The following is a 24,339-nucleotide window of genomic DNA, read 5'->3' as shown; positions in this document are numbered from 1 at the left end:
ACACACGTATAGCAAAGTGGATGATAAATTTACGAATAACTCAATATCGCGCCAACCGATTTCCATGAATCTTTTTTATTGGAAAGGATATACTTCAAAGATAGTTTGGTGAGAGTTTAGTTAGGTTCTGATTACGGAATCCATGATAAAGTAACGGAACTCTTCAATTCTTAGGAGCAAATTAACGATACTCTTCCGAATATTTTTTATGCTATCCAGATATTTAAGTCATCTACCATAACATAGTTATGGTCAAGTAATTGTCGTAGTCGAATATGATGACCAATGGGCCTACCTAATGACATACAGTATGGGTGCGATCTGTGGCAGAATTTCTAACCGTCTGTAATCAAATTGCAAAGCGCTGACGTTCATTGCTGCAATGAAAATTTTTGTATATCTACACATATTTAGACAAATTGTTAGTTAGTGTACTTCAAATTCATTAAAAATCACAAAATATATTTTTTTACAAAAAAACAACCGACTTCTAAAACACTATTCCAAAATAATAGACATAATATGCACTAAAAAGTATAAAACTAATTGCGTATTTTTATAGATTCTAATTAATTAATCTAATTCTAGATACGATTATTGTAATTTTTGGAGTCGGTTTCATCCAAGATAGGTTTGTAACTATGTACATACATAGTTATAGGTGAGATGTGCTTGAGTCGTGAGGAAGCGAGAGGCGAGAGCGGGTCGCGGCGGAAGGACACCGATTCCAAAAATAACAATAATCGTAACTAGAATTAGATTAATTAATTAGTATATAGTATAAAAATATGCAATTATTTTTATACTTTTTAGTGCATATTATATCTATTGTTTTGGAATAGTGTTTTTGAAGTAGGTTGTTTTTTTGTAAAAAAAAAAAATTTAACCACACACCAACAATACGGACTATTAAAGGTCATTTTTATTATTTTATAAATCAATAAGGACTGCACTGCACATGTGACGTTTCTTTTTTATGCTATGACGTCAAGATCATGGCCGCTCCTTTTTGGCGCGACTATTTAGGCATCGTTTAAATTTAAAACAGTTTTTCTTAAGTAGCATAAAATGCAATTATTTTGAGGAAATAAAGTCGATCATAAAATCTTTACGATAATTTTATGTATATTATATATATTAAATATATATATTATATATTAAAAAAAATCGAAGAGCCAATGTTCTTAATTTTTTAATAATTAAGTGTGTAATATAAATTATTATAATTTATTGTAAACACTATAATATTGAAACACTTTTATTCTACAATGGATTTTAAATAACTTTATATTAACAATTACATATTAATAATTTTTAGTAATTTTAACGTATTAAATGTCAAAAACTACCTATTCGAAATTATATGCCTCACATATTTTGTGAAGAACAGGCGCACGAGTCTCAGAAATAAGTTATTTAAACCTACAAATTAGGTTTATTACAAGATGGCCGACATTTTAATTTAAAAAAGATTGGATGATTACAAAACTAGCTATAATATTGATTAATATCCGACTTATCGTTTACTAAAAGTTCATATGTATATATATAGTAATATATTATTAAAACCATTTTTAGAGATGATTTCATAATGTACCTACTACTGATTGAGGAATGTAGAATTGCAAAACACAGTGCTCGCTAGTTGATAGTGGCTCATCATTGGTTTCCCCAATCCATTTACAATAGAAGGGGCTTATTGTTGATTGAAAAGTGTTCTAATGTTTTATTCAGTTCGTTCATCGGAATTTCACGCGCAAATGCCGTAGAAGCAAATGTTTTCATTTAACTCTTTTTTTTATATCATGAGGATTGATAGATGAATTTGATCACATCATACAAATTTGTACTGAAATAAACTTTGTTAATATAAGAGTCATGCATTTGTAACAAAATTAACAAAGTTTTTAAAAAATACGGTCAGAAAAAAAAGAGTCAATTATCATCCATCGAGAATATTCCAGTGAATAGACTTTTTTTATTCGAAATATTTCTTCGCAATGGGTCAGTTTCATCTAGATATCAAAATTGAATACTGATGTATTATTAACACATGAGAATAATTTATATTTTCAAAATTAAAATCATATGTCACGTGACCAAAAACTCCAACCACCTGCATCTTGTCACGTCTTGACTGCATTTTAGGCTAAGTCCACATGGTATAAAGAACGACTGCGAAAGAAAGCTATGGAACGAAGTTCAGGGCATCAGGTCGCACACACACGAAACATTACTATTTACCAGTAAGGGATAAATAATTCAGTTAAGGTGATAATACTGGGTATATGTATAGAGATGAAACTTTGCGTGGTATAAATTCATAATCCCAGAATCGAATCTGTGCTATAGTTTTAGGCATTAGACCGATAATACAAACTATTACTAAGCAATTTATTACGTTACGTTGATAACCCTTCGCTTCTAGGATTAATACACAAATAAAATTTTAAAACGAAATTTTATGAACGATTTGGGACTCGAACGGTTAACTCAGTTGGCAGAGCACTGGCACGGAACGCCAGAGGTCGTGGGTTCCAGGCCCGCATCGTTCATAAATTTTTTTCGAATTTTATTTGTTAATTATTACTTAATTACTTACTTAATACAAAACTGAAATGGCAGTGGGCAGGGCTATGTGCTCGATATATTGTTAGGGCAATAAAGCCTCAAACGGCGACCGAAACGGCGGCGATGGAAGATACGGTGTTGGTAGGCCTCCCACAAGAACGGACGAGTAAAAAATAAGGACTCCGTGTCACCTTACATAACAGTGAGGCACCAAAACAAGCCGGTAAACGTGTCAATACATAGACCCACGCTTACATTAATACAAGCCAATCGGCCGCCATTATGAGAATTGCCATCGTCTGTGACAGATCAGTTTGCGTCGCAATAAAATATTTTTAAAATGCCGTCGTGCGTTGTGAAAAAGTGTAAAAACAATAATATAAAAGTAGTTGTGGATATATGATTATTTAGGAGAAAAAATTGTGTAACTGGTATACCCTGTAACCGCACACACACTAGCATAAAGGTGCTTCACTTGCTAATATCACGGCGCGGAGTCCTTCTTTTTTTACTAGTCCGTGCCCACAAGATGGACCGATAATCTGGTCAAGATCGCCGCGATTGGTCGGGTGAGGGCAGCGCAGGATAACTCCTTATTTTAATTGATTTAATACCAGCTCGGGCTATACGTTCTAAAGCTAACGCTCTTTGTTTTACATTTCAAATACCAGGACAAATACAGCGCCACTGGTTGTAAAATGTTGAATTTCACCACTAATTAATTTTGTCCGTATTTAATATTCATTAGGTTTAGTTGTTAAGTTATTGTCACATTTTAGAGTTGTTTTCTTTGATAGATATATTTTAAACTCATGTATGGTCGATTGTTATATGTTAGAATTGAGTGTAAATTAAAAAATATATATATATATATATATATATATGCACCGTGAAACTGTTTAAGATAGCATCCTCATGTCTTTTCTCATTTATCTCTTGTTTATGTATGTATCTATATGTTTTCAAACAAATAAAAAAAACTTACCTAAGAGCTGATAAGAGCTGAAATGTAAACAATATGCCCACTGGTACCTGGTACCTATTGTGGTGCTACATAAGTTGCTTAATTTGGTCACTATTAGTTGGTATAAAACCATATTGTGATATAGATGTGGGTGTGGCAATCACCTATCACGAATAACTCTCACATGTTTCCGTTGACTCATCAGCTCACTACAACAAAATGACAGACAGAATTGAGAACTTTATCAAGTGGTTGGTCGATTCGAACAAATTTACCTGCACAATTCACAAGCGTTATAAAATGTAATCCGGCTCGAAGGACCATTGTTGGGGAGATGGACTGTGATTAATAAAACTTCTTAATAATATGAAAATAATATATAATATGTAACTCTGTAATAACGAGCTATGATTTGTTTACATTAAATCAGATACTGCTCAGGCTCACTTATATCTGCACAAAATAACATTTCTGAAGTTATAACTTCTTCTTCTTCATTCTGAGAACTTCACTTCGAGAGTAGCTGCCGAGCCGAACGGACGTATAACCTTCAAAATCTGCAGCAGTTCGATGCTGAAAATCGTGTCTTTATACAGTCCACCCAATGTAACGCTTGTTAGCATTACCGCTAAGCCTCATTCACGTGCTGAGTACCTCAAAACTCAGCACGAAACAAATACAATAAAATACGAATATAATCTAAAGAGTCTTAGATTCAAAATCTGAGATCTATTTTTTTCTAAATGAAAATAAGGGTAGAGACGAGCAGGACGTTGAGCTGATTGTAATTGATATGCCCATTACAATGCAGTGCCGCTCAGGATTCTTGAATTGATTCAGGAAAATTAAGACGTAAGTCTCATTTGCCCAGTAATTTCACTAGCTACGGCGCCCTTCGGACCGAAACATAATAATGTTTACATATTACTGCTTCACGGCAGAAATAGGCGCGCTGTGCAAAGGAGCCTCCCACTGGTATTAGAACATAGGCACTTAGAAAAGCTAGGAAAGGTGCTGAGCGAAGGCTTAGACTTTATTTACGTAAAACTTAGCTGATTAATATTTGTTTTTGTTTTTATAATCATTTCACACAGCTTAGATTATGCCGAGCTAATGCTTAGACCAATGCAAAAGTTAAGTTCGCGTTTTATCACACTCAGTGAAATTTTACGTAAGTAAAGTCTGAGCAACGTTTAAGTAGGTACTTACGTTCTAATAGATCTCAGCCTTAGACTCTAAAGGCGTATTCAAATGTACTAATATATATATTTATGTATGGATATATACATATTTATTTATAATCGCTTATAAAATGCTCACAGAATACCTTTATTTATTGATTTATGGTGGTATGTGTATGATGCAGCTACTGTACTCAATAACTTTTGTATTAATTTACATTTACTTTTTTCACTTACTCACTGTAAGACATTGACTATTTGACGTTTGAGTATGTTTGTTGCATCATTTTACATATTATTTTGTAATTGAAATGATTTGTAAATCGATGTAAATGTAAATCCTGATATAAAAGAGTGGCAATGAGTCAATGAGTTTCTTGCTACTTCTTCTCATTAGCTCAACCCTTTACGAAGTAGCGCTAGATTCAATAAGAAAAAAATTTTTTTTTTGACATTCATAAGTGCCATTTCCGTGACCTACGTGAGTAAACTGATTTTGATTTGATTTAATTTATTTACAGATTGTAGAGACGAACCCAGACCCGGAATGGACTCTGCTGTGGTACCTCAGGAAAAAGTTGGGCCTGACAGGAACCAAGCTAGGGTGTGCCGAAGGAGGATGTGGCGCCTGTACTGTTATGGTGTCAAAATACAACAGGAAAGAAAAAAATATTTCGTATCCTTTTTATAGGTCTTATTAAAAATAGCCGTTACTGTTTCTCTTTTTCTCAATGTGGTCAGCTGGCAGGTTTGAAAGTAAAAAATCATTTTGCCTACATTATTCAACATATAACATAAAAGACGACTAAATATTGTATTAAAGACCGTATCAAAACCTGTAAAATACTTTTTAAATTATAAATATCGGACATTTCAATCAAAAGACATAACGAATTTAAAAATCTAGATGTAAAGAATATAATGCAATAATAAAATAATCACTAAGTGAAATATAACTTTTATGATAGTAGTAGTTAGTATTTAATAAATCACCAATCACGCGCATTAAGCAATTCACAAAAAAATATCTTATAATAAAATTAGACAAAAAGTGACGAGACGAGCAGTATGCTACGATTTAGATCATTTTATGACGCGTCCCGACTTATAATAAAACTGTCATTGTTATGCTCAGTTGATTTCTTATGACTAATATATGCCAGAATTCTATTAAACCCATAGCATGATGTTAATAAGTTTATACAGGCATTAAATAAATGCATTCCTTTCTTATCATTAAGCTGTTTAATAATACAACAGAATGCACACGATGGAGTTAACGAACCTGAAAAATAATTGAACGGCTTCTAATTTTTCTTCCCACTTCATTGATAATATATGAATAGTATTTCATATAGTATATATTATATTGAATAGGTACGAGCCGCCGTTTAGATTTAGTTGACAATTTCGTGATTTTAAATTTTTTCAAAGAAAACTAATTTATTTTCCATTCAATTAAACTAATCTATACCGTACAAGTGAAAAACTTATTTTCACGCCAGTAAAAGTCCCGTTCAAATCTATCAAGTTATTTAGAAATAAACCGGAACAGTTTTTTGTGATTTCCGGAAATTACTTATATTTATATCTATCTATATTACTTATATATATACATACCTGTATAGATTGTATTCACAAAATATACCAATTTCTAAAAGCGAAATTACTATTTTTTTTTACTTTATTCAGAAACAAACAGTCATTTATAACTAAATTTGCACAGAAGTCGCTATGCCAACTTAATGGCTGACAGGCTTGCCCTGAATGTTACAGTATGACAACTCTCTCTGTTATCCCTAATTTAACATTTTATTGAGATAAAACCTTTAGTTGCGAATGCAACGTTCAACTACTAGTATTAAATAATACCCTACAGTTACTTACATTATATTTATTTATTTTGATTAAAACTTTTACAAGACCAATCACATTGCTATTGCTAGAAACTATTATACGAGGTCTGAATACCTCGAATCTGTTAGTAAATAGATCACTATCAGGGCGGGCTTCTACGAGGCGATAGCAATTTTAAGACTCGCGGCGCGGGTGCCGCAGTGCTTACTACCTTGCGACACGCAGGTACCGCCAGAAGACGGTGATTTCTGCTACAAGGGTTATTGTCAGGAATACACGATTGAATCAGCTCATTATGAATATCAGCGGAATCTATTAAGCCCCGGGTAACTTTAAGCAAGGTTGTTGCTCGGCCAAACAAATTTATAACCTCTTTTTGGCTCGCGTCAAGTGTTCGTTCACAAATATTGGCACATGGGGACCAGCAATGCCCAATAGCATTGAGGAGAGTTTAGAGTCTTTGTATATCTTGTTATTTATTATAAGAGCTGCAAGTAAATCCTCGCGCATTTATTTGTTAGGAAGCTGACATATAGGGGCTCTTGGCTTATTTGATTCGCGATTATTCTTACCAACTCTCGTTGCAAATAAAATATCCTTTGATGATGAAATTTTAAACCCAACTACGCTACAGAGTTTTTCGACAATTTTTTTGTATTTTCGTTGTTGCTTTGTTTCTATTAAATGAAATGAAATTTATTTATTGCGTCGATTACAGTTTACATTTTAGATCTTAAATTTATTGTAGTGTCAAAGACAAAGTCAAAAAAATCTTTATTCACTGGAAAAATTTATAACTTATTTAGTGCAAGTCAGGATGAAGTACAAAAGTTACAATAGCATTCAAATGAGTATAACAATATTCATTAACAAAATTTAGAAACATTAATTTCAACTATCTTTATCATTCAATTCGGTCTTCTATTCGGTTAATTTAAATAAGCAAAATTCAAAATTTAAAAAATCCATAACATTATTTTGTGGATTAACCATTTAAACAGAAGTCCAGTAAATCGTTTAAGTTTTTTATTTCTAGAGGTAGTCATAGTTGATTGAATAATTTTATGCAAATTGCGTAGCTATTTTGGTATAATGGTGTTCTGGGATAGTGACCATAAACCAGTCTATCTGGTTATGGGGTGGAACGAGGATTCAATTCAATGGCCCTTTTAAATAAATGATTATTTTGGTTTACAAAGGAGGATGGCGAGAATGCATGTATATTGGGACCGACTGAAAGAAGTTGTGGACATCAAGGAAACTAATTAATAATTGTAGAACGTAACAAAACTAAGAAAAAAGTAAATCGTAAAATAGAAAAGTGGGACAAAAAAGATAAACCTATAAGTAAAAATATAACCTAAAATTATTAATAAATATCAACTGTTCAATCAATAATTTGTATCTTATGTCTATGCCTCATTAAGTCTGCTAAAAGATAATATAATATATAATATGTGGAAGGTTGGCCAGTAGCTATTGAGGATTCATAATTCATTATTTTTTCAAGCAGATATCGAATCTTTTAAAGATACTTACCCACTGATTTTAGTAGGTATAAAAAACGATGATAATCTTATTGAATCTTATGTGAATTACTACTGAATTACTGATTTGAGTTGGTATAGATAGTATGATGGTGTCGGAACATCCATTTATATAATAGTTAAAAAAACTAAAAAGCACGCTTTATATAAAATTCAACTAAAAATAGAAAATAAATTTAAATTGAAAATAGTGTTAAAAAACTATATTTTATTGTAAAAAAAGCGTGGGGTGCTTTTAAGATATTATTAAAATGATAATTCTTCTACACCCCACGCTTTTTTTTACAATAAAATATAGTTTTTTAACACTATTTTCAATTTAAATTAATTTCCTGTTTTTTAGTTGAATTTTATATAAAGCCTGCTTTTAAGTTTTTTTTAACTATTATTTATTTTTAATTTATTAGTTCAATTTTCTATAAAAACGTATTTTTAAAACTATTAAGTACTATAACATCAATTTCTGCCTTATCGACTATAGATGAAAATTATATAAATTAACAAAAATTATATTTTGCAAATTGAAAAATTGAATAATTTTATCAAATTAGTCTAATGTCATCGGTCCTCGATAAATTTACAAACTTTGAACGAAATCTAGCCGTTTAAAGTGGGTCAAAATCGCGGCCAAAGAAGTCCGTTACAAACAAACAATCATACAGGTGAAGCTAATATAAAGCGTATAAAAATGACTGTCATGTCAAAGAAATGTAGATGTCAATAATCAATTGCGCAAAACGTTCCGTTATTATTTTGTTGACTTATTTTTTAATTGATTATAATAATTAATTTCTTTTGACTCGCAAATCTTAGCGCCTCGATAATTTTTGTATAAACACCGTATAAACTTAAGTTTATAATTAATAAAACTTACTAGCTGACCCAGAAAAGTTGTATTGCCGATATTAAAATCGCTATACAAAAGTAACTGTTGATCGTAGATGAGTGAAAATTTGAAGTTGTATGTATTTTGTAATGCTGACTCATAATCAAATTTAAAAAAAAAATTCAAAAAAATAAAAAAAAAATTTGGCGTGGACCACCCTTAACATTTAGGGGATGAAAAATAGATGTTGTCTGATCGATTCTCAGACTTACCCGATATGCACTCAAAATTACATGAGAATCGGTCAAGCCGTTTCGAAAGAGTTTAACTACAAACACCGCGACATGAGAATTTTATATAAACTTTTACTTGTACGATCCTTCCTTAATTTTTAAATTATGTGGGTCCATTCTCGCCAACCTCCTTTACACGCTTCAAATATATACATATTGGGCAATATAAAAATATTTAACTTATTAAATAAGACTCTACATTAAGGCGACACTAAATGCCAGCGACCTTGAGCGATATGAGCCAATATTTTCAAAATTCTTGCGTGGAAAACAGTTTATATGCTTACAATCCTCGTTATTCACTACTTATCTGAATAAATGAACCTACACAAAAAAAGGACAAGTTATAAGAATAACTTTTCTGAGAGAAGTACCAAAAAAATTCGTCACGCCATGCCAAAAAACTTGTTTAACTTCAAAGAAAAGTGGTAGTTCGAAAAGGCTCGGCAGTGTTAACTATAACCAACAGCAAGCATTAGAAACCTACAAATAAGACTAATGGATATGTGTAACAGGATTAAGTAGTGTTCATAGCTCGAAATGCTATACTTTCACTACAAAACTTGTCTAAAAACACCATGTTTGCGTGTTTTCTGCTTACTCTTTGCCTTAATACATCTAAAGTGTTGTATCCGAGGCAACCAATGAAATTCGCCGTCGGGTACAAGTACGGGTAGTAACTCAGTTTCCGCTTATATAGGAAACGCAAAAATGCTTTTTGCGCTTTCCCCAACATAAGGGAATAGGTTACTTCGTAGAGATTCCATTCAATAATAATAATAATAATATGGATTTGAATCGCAATCAAAGTTTGTTTAAGGTGGGTTAATTTGGGATGTGGTGATGTATTAGTTCATTGGAAAATTTAGAAGTTTTAGTAAATCTAGAGTACCTTATATTACCAGTGGGAGGCACCTTTACACAGGATGCCGGCTAGATTATGGGTACCACAATGGGCACCACACAATCTGCCGTAAAGCAGTAATGTATAAGCATTACTGTATTTCGGTCTGGAGCACCGTAGCTAATGCAATTGCTGTGCAAATGAGACAACATCTTATGTCTCAAGGTGACGAGCGCAGGTGTCGTGCCGCTCAGATTTTTCGTGTTTTTCAAGAATCCTAAGCGGCACGGCTTTGTAATGGGCAGGGCGTATCAATTACCATCAGCTGAACGTCCCGCTCGTCTCGTCCCTTATTGTCATAAAAAAATTGAAATTGATCCACGCCTCTTTAGCAGATAATTGACGAAATTTGCCAAATTAAGTATGATTCTTATAATTTGGCCTTTCAAAAATGACTACTTCAAGTATAATTTTACTCTTAGCTTTGATCGCGGAACCACTGGCAGGTAATAGTTGGCAAAATTCATTTGCTAAGGAGACACACTCGAAAGAAGTTTACGCGCCACTTTAGATTTATCAATAGTTCGCCTTGCTAAGGCTAACTGTACGGTAGAATTTCTCTGATTAGCAACATCGTCACTTTATCATTATGTTTGTTGTAATGTTCTTCAATTGTGAACATTTTGTACATCAGTGAAAGACATATTTTTGTACTCTTCACCCGCGAATCGGGCAGCAAACATTTTGATCGAGCAGTTATATTATACTGTAGGACTTAATTCTCACTTTTATAATAAAACACTACTACGATGCACTCGAATAGAATATATAAGCAATAATTTCACTATAATCACTAATAACACAAACAACATAATAACAAAACACATATGTCAAAGTCAAAGTTAAAAATACAATTCAGACACATACATTAATTACACAAAAGTTTAAACATACACATATTTTTAAAATAATGCAATCCAGTAAAACAATACAAGGCTGAACCATAAAATCCATAAAAAACAACTATAATAATATTCAATTCCATATTGTAATATCGTTTACGTAATCTTCAATACTGTAATAAGCCTTCGACATAAGTCTGCGTTTAATAAAAGATTTAAATTTATTTATTGATAATCCAGATACACATTTTGGTAATTTATTGTAAAATTTAATACCATCGCACGCAAAAGAATTGTTTATTTTACAGAGCCTAGTAGGGGGCACTATAAGCTTGTAGTTATTTCTAGCGTTCAAATTATGTTTGTCGCTTGTTTTACTGTATAAATTATAATGTTTATGTTCGTGCACGTGATTGCTATAAATACACTCAGCGGCACAATTAACCGCCCACCTTGATTTTTTACGATTTTGGTTAAAAAAAAAATTGTGGCTTTACTTGTGAATGTTATTTTATAACGTAGGTATATTGAAGTAAAATGAAAGATAATATTGTTTTTAATTATTACGTTTATTTAAAAAGAAACAAAGTGAAGTGGGAATTTTGTAATTTTTTCGTCACTACATTTCTTTCACACTTGACTTATTTATACCCAATAACTTACAACTGCGATAACATCAAAATTTGCCACTTTAAAAGGGTGGGCGGTTAATTGTGCCGCTGAGTCATAATATGAATATCTTTGAATTTTTCCCTTAGAGATTCTCGTGGGCTCATTTGGTATATATACCAAATGAGCACGTACAGCACGTACAGCTCTTTTTTGAAGTATGAAGATATTATTTACTATCGCTGCACTACTACATAGTAACACTAAATGATATATAACACTAGGGTAGTCGGGTGACCAGCAGCGAGCACGTCCACTACTTTTGACTGCCCCAACAAGAAGTGCCTAATAGCTGAGAGTAATTCCTAACAGTTACAATACTACCAACCTAATAATACGAAACTACCAACTTCATAATAAAGTGACATCACTAAGATTTTGCATGTGATTATATAACATTTATTAAAAATAGAATAACTATGTTTTAGTTATATAATAACAGGTTACAAATTATTCTATTAATATTATTATAACTGAATGTTGGTACTTATTGGAATGAATTCGTTTGAGTTTCTTATTAAAACTTTTTTTTGGTTCCATAAGAATTGCGGCGAATTCTGGCTTTAACATCAGCAATTAACAGACTTTTAAGTTCTAATAGCACGCGACCGTCCCGATCTTTATGGTCTTCGACAGAGGATGTATGGTATATCTATCGATCGTACGATTAATATCGTATAACGTATGTCTGAAACCTAACTTTTAAAGTGTCTTGAAAATGATCGACCGCTCCATACCACTTTGGGCAAGGCAAATGCTATAATATTTTCTTTAAAACTCCATTCCATTATTGTGATTTAATATTAATCTCGATAAAGATTTGTGAAGTAGTGAAAATTTTAATTAAAAAAAACTAAAGATGTTTGTAGGTAGTAGCAAAATTTATGGCCAGAAAATAATAGTTATCTATATCTCATCGCATAGCCTACAAAGATTTCGAGATACAGTTGTTATCATTAAAAAAATTACATCTTCCTTAATTCGTTTTTATAGACATATAGCGATTAATGCTTGCTTAGCCCCTGTTTGTGCGATGCATGGTCTAGCAGTCACAACAGTCGAAGGCATTGGATCTACTAAAACAAAACTTCATCCAGTTCAAGAAAGAATTGCCAAAGCTCATGGCTCTCAATGCGGTTTCTGCACTCCAGGAATTGTAATGTCTATGTATACTCTGTTACGCAGTTGCAATAATATCAAATATTCCGATATGGAAGTCGCTTTTCAAGGTAACCTGTGTCGGTGTACGGGCTATAGGGCAATCATTGAAGGATACAAGACTTTCATAGAAGATTGGGAAACTAAAAGAATAAACGGAGTCTCAAATGGACATACCAATGGCAATTCTAACAATATTTGTGCATTAGGAAAAGATTGTTGCAAAAATAAAAGCGATGACAGTGAAACAGAATTTATTTTCGATAAGTCTTCATTTCTTCCATATGATCCTAGCCAAGAGCCAATATTCCCACCCGAACTAAAACTGTATTCTACCTATGACGAGCAATATCTAATATATAAAGGCGCAAAATGTACATGGTATCGACCGACACACTTAGACACAGTTTTATTGTTAAAAGAGCAATATCCGAGTGCAAAAATTGTTGTTGGTAACACAGAAGTCGGAGTTGAGATGAAATTTAAGCACTGTATATATCCTGAAATTATTATGCCCACTAGCGTACCAGAGTTGAACTCTGTCATAGAAATAAATGGCGGCCTCTTAGTTGGTGCATCGGTTACACTTATGGAATTAGAACATACATGTAAGAAGTACATTAATGATTTACCCAAATATAAAACAAGATCACTAGTCACAATTATAGAGATGCTTAATTGGTTTGCTGGCAAACAGATTAGAAATGTAGCAGCGATTGGCGGAAATATTATGACTGGAAGTCCAATTTCTGACCTAAATCCAATATTAATGGCGTTAAAAGTGAAGCTTAATCTAGTTAGTAAGACGGAGGGTGCCCGTACAGTTTTAATGGACGAAACATTTTTTACGGGGTACCGGAAAAATGTGGTAAAGCCAAATGAGATTTTAGTATCTATTGAAATTCCATTTACAAATCGTTTCCAATATGTTAAAGCTTATAAACAAGCAAAACGTCGTGAAGATGACATTTCAATAGTAACCGCAGCTATTAACGTAGAGTTTGAAGAAAACACTGATATTATTAAAAATATTAATTTAGCATTTGGAGGCATGGCCCCAGTAACAACAATTGCCACAAAAACAGGCAAATCTCTGCAAGGCTTAAAATGGAACGAAGAAATGCTTGATAAGGCATTTACTTGCATGCTAGAAGAATTACCGCTAAGTCCATCAGCTCCGGGTGGAAATATTCTTTACAGAAGAGCACTAACGATGAGTTTATTCTTTAAAGCTTATCTAGCAATAAGTAAGAATATAACTAAAGAATATTTACTAGAAGACAAAATTATTCCTTATCATAGCAGTGGCGCTGAGCAATTTCACGGAAACATGCCAAAAAGTTCCCAATACTTCGAGTTAGTTGGTGATAGGCAAATCAAGAGCGATGCAGTTGGTCGACCAATTCAGCATGTATCTGCTTTCAAGCAAGTCACTGGTGAAGCCATATATTGTGATGATATGCCATCTGTAGCGGGTGAACTATACTTAGCATTCGTTTTGAGTACAAAAGCGCATGCCAAGATCTTATCTGTTGATGCCAAAGAAGCACTTCAGACGCCCGGTGTGGTAGCTTTCTTTTCTGCCAAAGACTTAACAGCTGAACAAAACGCTATTGGGCCTATATTTCACGATGAAGAATTATTTATAACTGAAAAGGTTACCAGTCAAGGCCAAACTATCGGAGTTGTTGTCGCAGAAGATCAACAGACCGCTCAAGCAGCTGCACGAAAAGTAAAAATTGAATATGAAGAACTTCAACCAATTATCGTTACTATAGAAGATGCTATTAAGCATAATAGTTTTTATAAACAATACCCAAAGGGTATTAAAAACGGTAACGTACAGGCAGAGTTTGAGAATCCAAACAATATTATTATCGAGGGTGAATCTCGTATAGGTGGCCAAGAACATTTTTATTTAGAAACACATGCTGCTTATGCAATACCGAAAAAAGAAGACGATGAACTAGAAATATTTTGTTCAAGTCAGCATCCGACCGAAATTGCGGTAAGAAAATGATTTTGTAATACAGTTATTTTTTACTAAGCACTTAAATGTGAGTAAAACTTTATAATAATATGGGTTATTAAGATAGCAAGCAACAATTGAATCCAACTTTCTGCGTCTACTTTAAAAATTATTCATTTTTACAATTGTTTCACCGGCTCCAAAAACTTGTAATTTTTTATAGTTAATGGACCCTTACCGTGTACATTAGAAGTCACCTTCACTATCATATTGCTTTCCCTGCTTTTCCCAATTTGGAAAAAAATCTATAATTATGTACTACAGATCTCGACAGGCCAATATGTTTTGGTAGGTTGTGGAGAGATTTATACCTACTTATTTCTACGGCCTACAATTTTACCACGTAGACGTTTCTCGTTAAATCGTGTTCATTTGATAGTACTTGTTTGCTTTTATAGTGTTGTCCTTTGGTATGTTTGTTTGTTTCTTTTTGAATAAAGGAAAATGTCCGGACTTTAGGAAGAAACACCCACGTCCTCTGCTTACTCTAAAATGATCTACGAAGCTGCATGTACTATAATATCTCATTTAATATTAATATTCAATTATCATGAATTTAAGATGGTTGTTATTTCAGAAATTGGCAAGTCATGTCTTACACGTACCCATGAATAGGATAGTTGCTCGAGTTAAACGAATGGGTGGTGGATTCGGTGGCAAGGAAGCTAGAGGTTTGTTGATTGCTTTACCAGTGGCTTTGGCAGCTCATAAACTACAAAGGCCTGTGCGATGTATGCTAGATCGTGATGAAGACATGCAAATGACTGGAACTCGACATCCTTTCCTTATCAAATATAAGACTGCTGTTACAAAAGAAGGGAAGATAGTGGCAGCTGCTGTAAACATTTATAATAATGGTGGATACTCACTTGATTTATCTGGACCAGTAAGTGTTATTTCTATGAAATTAATTGGCTTATAAAATTTATTTTAGCTCGTTTTTCATGTGTTGATCATTTATTTAATTTTAGGTCTTGGATAGAGCCCTTTTCCACTTTGAAAATGCTTACTACATACCTAACTCTGAAGTGATGGGTTACGTTTGCAAAACAAACTTACCATCAAATACAGCTTTTAGAGGATTTGGTGGACCACAAGGCATGTTTGGTGCTGAGAGTATGATAACGGATATTGCGTATAAACTTGGACGCAATCCCGATGACATAAGGAAGCTCAATCTGTACACTGAAAATTGCGTTACTCATTATAAACAGGTCCTGAAACATTGTACGCTACAAAGGTGTTGGGATGAATGTGTTGAAAAAAGTAATATGGCTCAGCGAAAGGTGGATGTGGAAAATTTCAATAAGTAAGTGCCAATTTGCAAAACTTACTCTTAGTGTAAGGGTCTTTGCAAAATAACAAATAAAACTATACGTTAACTCTTATTTGACAATAATTCGTATCGAGCTAGTTTTATTACAGGGTACTGGCGAACGCGAGTTAGGGTTTGGATACAGGCTAATTCTTTAATCAAAATAGGGATCTTTTTTAATAAATCACCTTGCCTTACATATTATCATCAGTCGGGCCTTTGCTACCGTTAATGCGGCGTCTATTTTAGAGCCGCATGGTATTTCACATAACGATGGAAGGAGGCCTGGGTTAGTATTGTAGGGACATCATAGTATTCTTCACACGCTTAACGAATTTGGCAGGTGTCCTCATTGACAAGTTAACCTTTTCAAAAGGCAACGTTGCCAGCATATTGGGCACCTTGCCTGCAGACTGAGTATTCAATATTAATAGTATTTTTTTTTCTGTATTAGCACTATTTGTATTAACATAACAACTATGAAACATAAAAACTTCTCTTTCCAGTGTAGTAGCTCATTCTCTAGACATTATTATTTAAATCTACATTTTGAAATTTGTTTTGAAATTTACACGAGTGAAATTTAATTATATACCTATATAAGACGACAATTGACGATTGGTTATGTTATCTCATTCTCATAGATAAGTTTCCATTCCCGAAAAAGTTTACTGATAGACAATTGACGGATTATAAATATAATAAAAACTAATTGAATAAAATTTTAGGCAGCACAGATGGAGAAAGCGAGGCATATCAATAGTACCCACAAAATTCGGCATTGCGTTTACGGAAAAGTTTTTAAATCAAGCAGGAGCCTTAGTAATAATTTACATGGATGGATCAGTTCTTGTCTCCCACGGAGGTACTGAAATGGGCCAAGGTCTTCATACAAAGATGATTCAAGTGACTTCACGTGCTCTCGGGGTAGAAATGTCCAAGATTCACATTAGCGAAACTGCGACGGATAGAGTTCCTAATACGTCAGCAACAGCCGCTAGTGCGGGATCAGACCTAAATGGGATGGCTGTCCTTGAAGCATGCCAAAAATTAAGTAAACGATTACAGCCATACAAAGATAAGAATCCGGATGGAACTTGGGAAAGTTGGATTTCTGCTGCATACTTTGACCGCGTAGCCTTATCTGCGACTGGATTTTATGCAACTCCTGAGCTTGGTTATAACTTCCAGAAAAATGAGGGTCTAGCATTTAATTACTTTACTTACGGTGTTGCATGCAGCGAAGTGGAAATCGATTGTCTTAGTGGTGACCACATAGTTATAAGAACAGATATCGTAATGGATTTAGGAGAAAGTATCAACCCGGCCATTGATATTGGGCAAATCGAGGGCGGATTTATACAGGGATACGGTCTCTTTACAATGGAAGAGTTAATTTATTCACCAACTGGTACACTCTACTCTCGCGGACCAGGTGCATATAAGATTCCTGGTTTTGGTGATATACCTCAAGAGTTTAACGTTTCTTTGCTCAAAGGGGCTCCAAATTTAAGAGCAGTTTATTCTTCTAAGGTTAGTATCTTTATAATATTAATCTTTATTTGGTTGGTAATATAGGGCACCGTTGCATTTTTGTTCGGAAAAAATCACTTGGTACCTTGGTATGGCTTTTTTTCATTTATAAACAGATGAGTAGAGCTCACTTAATCGATATTACTTGATCACCACCGGCAATTACATCAGTAGTGAGAACCCCAACCAAGATTGTAATCAAGGTTGTTATCAACGGTGCATGCTCCGACTTAAAACTTATAAACACAGGTGTCACGCAAGGCGGCGTAGTATCCCCTTCACTCTTGCTTACTGTTCTCACCTCTGGGCGGGCGCTCTCCAGTACCAGCTTCTTCCATTTGACTACATACTACGAAGAGCGGCTTTTCTCCTATTGGCTTGATTCTGGAGGAGTTGCCTAGGGAATATGGGGGATCTCTCTGCATCTTCTACCGCTTATATCACGGGGAGAAGTCGGAAGAGTTGTTCGGGGTGATACAAGTAACCAAATTCCACCAACGGACATCACGTCAAAATGCGAAATTCCATCTGGATCATGTTGATATCTGGCATTGCATAACCACGTGTCTTGCGAGGGACGGCCACTTTGTGGAATGAATAACCGGCTACAGTTTTCCTGAACCGACGTGACTCGGGGACCTTCAAGCTTTGAACATACTCCCACCTTAGTGGCCGGCAACGCATCTTATGACACCTGGTTTTGCAGATATCCATAGGCGGTTACATCACCACTTCTCATCCCGCCAGTTTCTTGCCCGTTTGCTCCCTCTTAAATTATTATTATATATACAAAAAATTATTATTTTGTTTAATTTGGGCACAGTCATAACGTGCAATCGATTCATCCAACGATAAGTGGTTATCCCGAATTCGCATACATAATTACTTGTGAGAATAATCCTTATTTTTACTAGATTTTTTATAATATAAAAAGCAGAAACACTAGAACATGGACATTTTATTTTGCTCGCAAGACAGCACTTCATTGATCGTTAGATCTACACTTAGTTGTGGCTGTTATTGTAAGAACCAGTAACTATTGTCTAACACTTTACATGACCATTTTTGTTTTAGGCCGTTGGAGAACCACCTCTTTTCTTGGCATGTTCGATATTCTTTGCAATAAAAGAGGCCATCAGAGCTGCCCGTGCTGACGCTGGTGTACCGCTCGACTTTAAGCTTGACTCACCAGCAACTTCAGCCAGAATACGAATGGCATGTGAAGATCATATAACTAAGAAGGTACGGAAATTATTTGTGCTGGTAATAAGCATGGGTATCTGAGTGTTAAAGAAAACTTACTTGCTAATCTATACAGATGATACACATGAAACGTTTATAGAATAACCAGAATTCGTACAAACTCCAAGGAATAATAACAAGAGGAACATTCCAAGATGCCGTTAGAGTTAACTAGGGCTTCCAATGTAAAATAGTGAATCATCACAACCAACAATCTAGGAGGCCGATGCAGATAAGACTTTTGTTTCGTTCTCTCCCTATTTGGTCTGGCCAAGACCTGATAATTTTGTACTGGTAACTTAATTAGACTACTGCTAATTGATGCAGATTCGGGAAGAAAAGTCTCATCTGCAACGATCTTGCTTTCTTGAGTATCTAATTCTGATTGTTTTTGACCGCCTCATTCTCCCACTGTTCGATTATTTCCTACAGCAACCTTTTACCGTCTCACGACGACAGTACGAAATGGACAGACTCAATCACATTAGTTGGTACTAATGTTATTGAGTCCGCCCGATCATATTGTGGTCTGTCGCAAGAAAGACCGGCGTGAAGTTCTGCATTAGTGTTGAGGACAGGCGCCCACTTACAGGTGATGAGGATGACGTTCTATACATATATAGACAAATCACGTCGTATAAAAACAATGCTGATATTTCAGCATTTGCAGGAACATGCCACAATTTACACTATAATAAGGTTCTAAAAATCTACTATATCTATTGCCGCTTTTACTCCAGTTGTTTCAAATATTCTTGGCCAATAAGCAGCAATGTAAAATTTATATGAAAGTTTATACACAACGGGAGAAAAGTGTGCTAACATTGTCTTTAAGCACACTTTTGCAGATCCGCTTTCAGACTGCGAATGATATGTCCTTATAAATGAGTATATGAATGTCATTGAATACCGCAGATAAGAACCTCTATCGCATTTTCAGGAAACATTGCTCCGTTAACTCCCATCTTAAAGGTCGGAAACGCGATACCTACGGTGTTGCAAGAGATCAGCGGCGGTCATCAATTACCATCAGTTTACCTGTACGCTCGTTTGTCCATCTTATCCTATAAAAACATAGAGACACGGAAAATAAAATTCTGTCATGATACTTTGCCAAAGATGTATCATACAGTGCTGGTCTGTTTTCTATTTCTTGTAAGAACATCGATACATCGATGTCAAGCGCCATGATTCACGTCAATCACTAGCAAGTGCAGACTACAGACTAAAGTGAGCGTCATTTGCGTTATCGCGTGTTTTTGGCGCGCTTTTTGTACGGCGCGGTCTGTCAGATCTACGAGGATATTTTGTGTGTCAGACTTTTTGCGCGACGTATACAAACGACGCACTGCATATAATTCTATCTGTTTTATTATCACATACTAAAAAGTGCGTCACGGATAGTCTGTCGTTAGCGATAGGCCTTATGTTCACGTATTCGATGCAGTAAATATATATTTTTTTTTACTTACAGATTCCAGTACCAGAGCCGGGGTCTTTCGTACCATGGAACGTAGTACCTTAGATATTTGTGGTTGTTTAAATAAGTATACTTATGTAAACAAGAACGAGGATATATCAGTGTTTAAATATAATTTATACATAACTTATTGTTTTATTTTGATTAAAACTATTTTGAGAACTCTAGATGGATGGTCAAATATGATATCATTGTTTTGAGTTACTGAGGAAGTTATTGTGTATAATATATGAGTAATATAGCTTTTATACATAAATTGTTTGAATAACAAAATCTCGTGAATCGTTGTGAGGTATTTGTAATTTGTAGTTATCGTTTGTTAAATATCTTACTGAAAAAGTTCAGTAATGTTCATTAGGCTCGAGGTGTTATAGTGCGCGCGAGGCACAGGCGAACGCGATAAGGGAACTGAGAGTGTCATGATCAGTTTAACGAGTCTCATGCGTTGTTCAACACAAACAAAACACACAAACGCTGGGATAAAACAAAATTAGTAAAAGGACAGTTCTGAAGATGATGCACTATTTTTGTTGGGCATTGTACAGTTTGTGATATTTTTTAATAATCTTATTCATTCAATGATGAAATGTTTCATTTCATTTCAAATTTAAAAATAATAGCGAATAATTTGATAAAATTTTAATTTTACAATTATTAAGAGCATGTGTAGGGGCTATATTTAGGAATCACATAAAAACTTTTTGTTGGTATTTAAACTGAAAATTATATTAACCGGTAATTACCAGTGGGAGGCTACTTTGCACATTATTCCGGCCAGATTCTAGCGTGAAGCAGTAATGTGTAAGCATTATTGTGTTTCGGTGTTAAAGGCGCCGCACCGTAGCTAGTGAAATTACTGGGCAGATCTTATGTCTCAAGGTGACCAGCGTAATTGTAGTGTCGCTAAGTATTTTTGGGTTTCTCAAGAATTCTGAGCGGCACTGCACTGGAATGAGCAGGGCGTCTCAATTACCAGCAGCTGAGCGTCCTAGTCGTCTCGTGCCTTACTGTCAAAAAAAAATGAGAATGCTTTGTCTTGATTTAACTTGCATTGAGACGCAAGCATAACATAATCGGAATGTCACTTAAAACGAGTGAGGGATTTCTTATCTCGGATAATGAAACGCAAATGCAACGAAACTGCAAGTACTAGTTACTTTTGAGTTGCATTTGAGTTTCTGCCATAGATACCGTTGAGAGACCACACATGACGCGACTAGTTTGAAACGCGTTGTAAATCAGTCGCATTGAAACCGGCGTGCAGGAAACTCGCGTTGCGTTTCATTCATTTTTTGTCTTGGCGTGTTTTTTACAAAATGGCTGACGACGAACAAAACAACATTAAACTTGTGTTAGAAGTGCAAAAATATCCTTGCTTGTATAATATCACACAATAAAGCTACTCTCGCAAGACTGAGACTGATGAAGCCTTCTATCAGTTTCTTGTAATTCTTTGGCAGCCACAAACATACGACAGTTGATATTCTTCTCAATGTAGGGATGTATCCATATATTTAGTTCTCTTTTTGCGCCTTCTTCTTTGCTTAGATACAAATACATAACCACAATTTCTTCGTCGTATTTCTCAACGAAAACCGAAATGATTGTGGTTGCAGCGTGTGTGGAAAATGGTTGAAACTGGTTTCAAATCAATAATTTCAAAAGGGTTTTGTTGCATTTGCGTTTCACCGTGTGTTCTGGGCCTAAAGCATTTGTATTAAATTAATAGATCACTCTTACGACCAAGAGTGATGAAAATGTGAAACTTAATGCTGCTTGATTCAACAGACTTTTTTCAGTCTAATTACAAAAGGAAATATGATTTTTCCATTAAACTATTAGAAGCCATCGGAATTGTATAAAGAACTTAGGCTTTTCTTAATTTGGGACATCTTAAAGTTCAAAATTCGGATTTTTTTATTGTAGATATTAGAATCATTAATTTTCCTTTTGGATTTTACTTAGGCAATATAGATTATACCTCGTAATAAAGTAATCTTTAAAGTTAAACGAAACGATTGGAAAAATTTTGACGGAACTCACTGTCCGATAGGCTTACGGCCGTTCTCAATATACTTTTTACAGATACATATAAATTACTACTTTCTGTCAGTAATTATCTCTCAATAATCTGAAGCTGTCCCAATATACCCGATAAGTCATTCTCATCGCCTTATACTGGGACGCGTGAATTGCAATTTCCATACAAACATCTTTCGCTGGTAAGCTATACCTACGTCCTTCCATTGACAGGCAGCGTGTACGGATAAGGTGAGCTACCGTCGATCAGTTTATTGGGACAGAAAAGTCAACGATAGTTACGATTTTTATATCGAGTAGACTGAATATTGCGAACGGCCGTAAGTTGTAAGGACTAGGTTAGATAATTAGACTCCAATTTGTTGTACTTCCGTAGATGGCCCACAAAAAAGGTACGTAATAAATTTACCCGCTGTTGACGTAGTGAAGCCGCCATGTAGAAAAACTTAATACTTTTTCTAACTAGAGCAGACTGATTACCACTAGAGGATCACATTAAATGTATGTAAAGTTTTACAATAACATAATATATTTAACGAGGAAAGAACCTCTGTATTGTTTTTAAAAGGTGTGACGTCATTACTGTTGACATCACAATTGCTTTCTTGCTGAAGATCACTCATTGGTTCTTCCAAAGAAAACTACACGAGTAAGTATTTTATTACTTTCGTTTATGCAACAGGCAGCGTTACGACGTCCCAGAGAGGTCCGTGCCGTACGACAGCCCAAGCACGACTGACCAAGTGTCGACCGTGCGGCTGTATTTATAGGACCCGGCGCACATGCTAATCCACGTGTTTTGAAATGCGGCCGTATTCATGGGGCTCGGCGCACGCGCACATGTTTTCAATTCGTGTTGTTTTTTACAATAATTTCACATCACAATGTAATCGAAGGATAAATTATGAACTAATTTAAACTAAAACAAGTTAAACTGAATTATTCTCGTTTTTACAATAGGTGTGTTGTAGTATTTGCGCCGATATATATATACTTACTTTTAAAATTTGCCGCTACCTGTACAATACAATAAATACCCACTTGCCACTGCACGCCACCCTAAGAGCGCTTTCGTACTATGTCCGATCCGAATCCATGAAAACGGTCTGAAGTAGTCCTAGAACTATTTCTATGGTAGTTTACGCACTAGATCCGGCTTCCGTCATCCAATATCTTTCCGTCCACGGTTAGAAATAGTTCTAAGACTACACCGGACCGTATTTTCACGGGTACGGTTCGGATTCGGATCTTGCGTAGTGCTAAAGCGCTCTAAGGGTTGATTTCACTATTGGGGTAGAACTCAATCAAAACACTGAACTATGTTTACGCCTGTAAAGCAATCGACAGATTCAATTTCACCAACACAAAATAAACGCGGTTATAGCCTAAACCCGTTTAAATGCTGACCACCAAATTTCTGACGTTTGACATACCTATTATATGATCCTGTTCAAGAGCTGTCACTGTCGTTATAGTAATTATTCTATAGAACACCTTAATTCAGTTTTCATGAACGCGCTTGGAATGTTTGCCTTTAATCGAGATTAAGACTGGTATTTAAACTAGTTTAATAAAATTCAGTTTTACATAAAATAGTTTAAATTACCTAATTTAAACTGAGTTTTATTAAACTAGTCTTAATCTCGATTAAGACAACGCGATTCCACTTGGGACACTTGGATACAAAGAGATTTATTCCACAGTTTCGGTAAATGTACTTTTATATATTACTAGCTGTAAAAGTAACTGTTGATCGTAGATGGGTGAAAATTTGAAGTGTATGTATTTTTAATGCTGACTCATAATCAAACTCAAAAAATAAAATGGCGTGGACCGGACCTTAACATTTAGGGGGATGAAAAATAGATGTTGTCCGACTCTCAGACCT

General features: G+C 34.7%; 1 protein-coding gene across 2 annotated transcripts in view; it reads left to right on the top strand.

The window, feature by feature from the left end:
• LOC126965358 (xanthine dehydrogenase) overlaps positions 1-20,537 on the top strand; it is a 35,497-nt gene extending 14,960 nt beyond the window's left edge. For both annotated transcript variants that reach the window (XM_050808901.1, XM_050808900.1), the window contains exons 2-8: positions 5,238-5,392; positions 12,648-14,820; positions 15,419-15,727; positions 15,813-16,150; positions 16,885-17,689; positions 18,764-18,931; positions 20,406-20,537. In XM_050808901.1, coding sequence (XP_050664858.1) covers positions 5,238-5,392; positions 12,648-14,820; positions 15,419-15,727; positions 15,813-16,150; positions 16,885-17,689; positions 18,764-18,931; positions 20,406-20,456 — 3,999 coding nt within the window. In that variant the 3' untranslated portion in view covers positions 20,457-20,537. The remainder of the gene's footprint in view (positions 1-5,237; positions 5,393-12,647; positions 14,821-15,418; positions 15,728-15,812; positions 16,151-16,884; positions 17,690-18,763; positions 18,932-20,405) is intronic.
• Positions 20,538-24,339: the final 3,802 nt, after the last annotated feature.

This window comes from Leptidea sinapis, chromosome 7 (assembly GCF_905404315.1).
Source record: "Leptidea sinapis chromosome 7, ilLepSina1.1, whole genome shotgun sequence".
Lineage (NCBI taxonomy): Eukaryota > Metazoa > Arthropoda > Insecta > Lepidoptera > Pieridae > Leptidea > Leptidea sinapis.
This window is presented reverse-complemented; position numbering and strand designations above follow the sequence as displayed.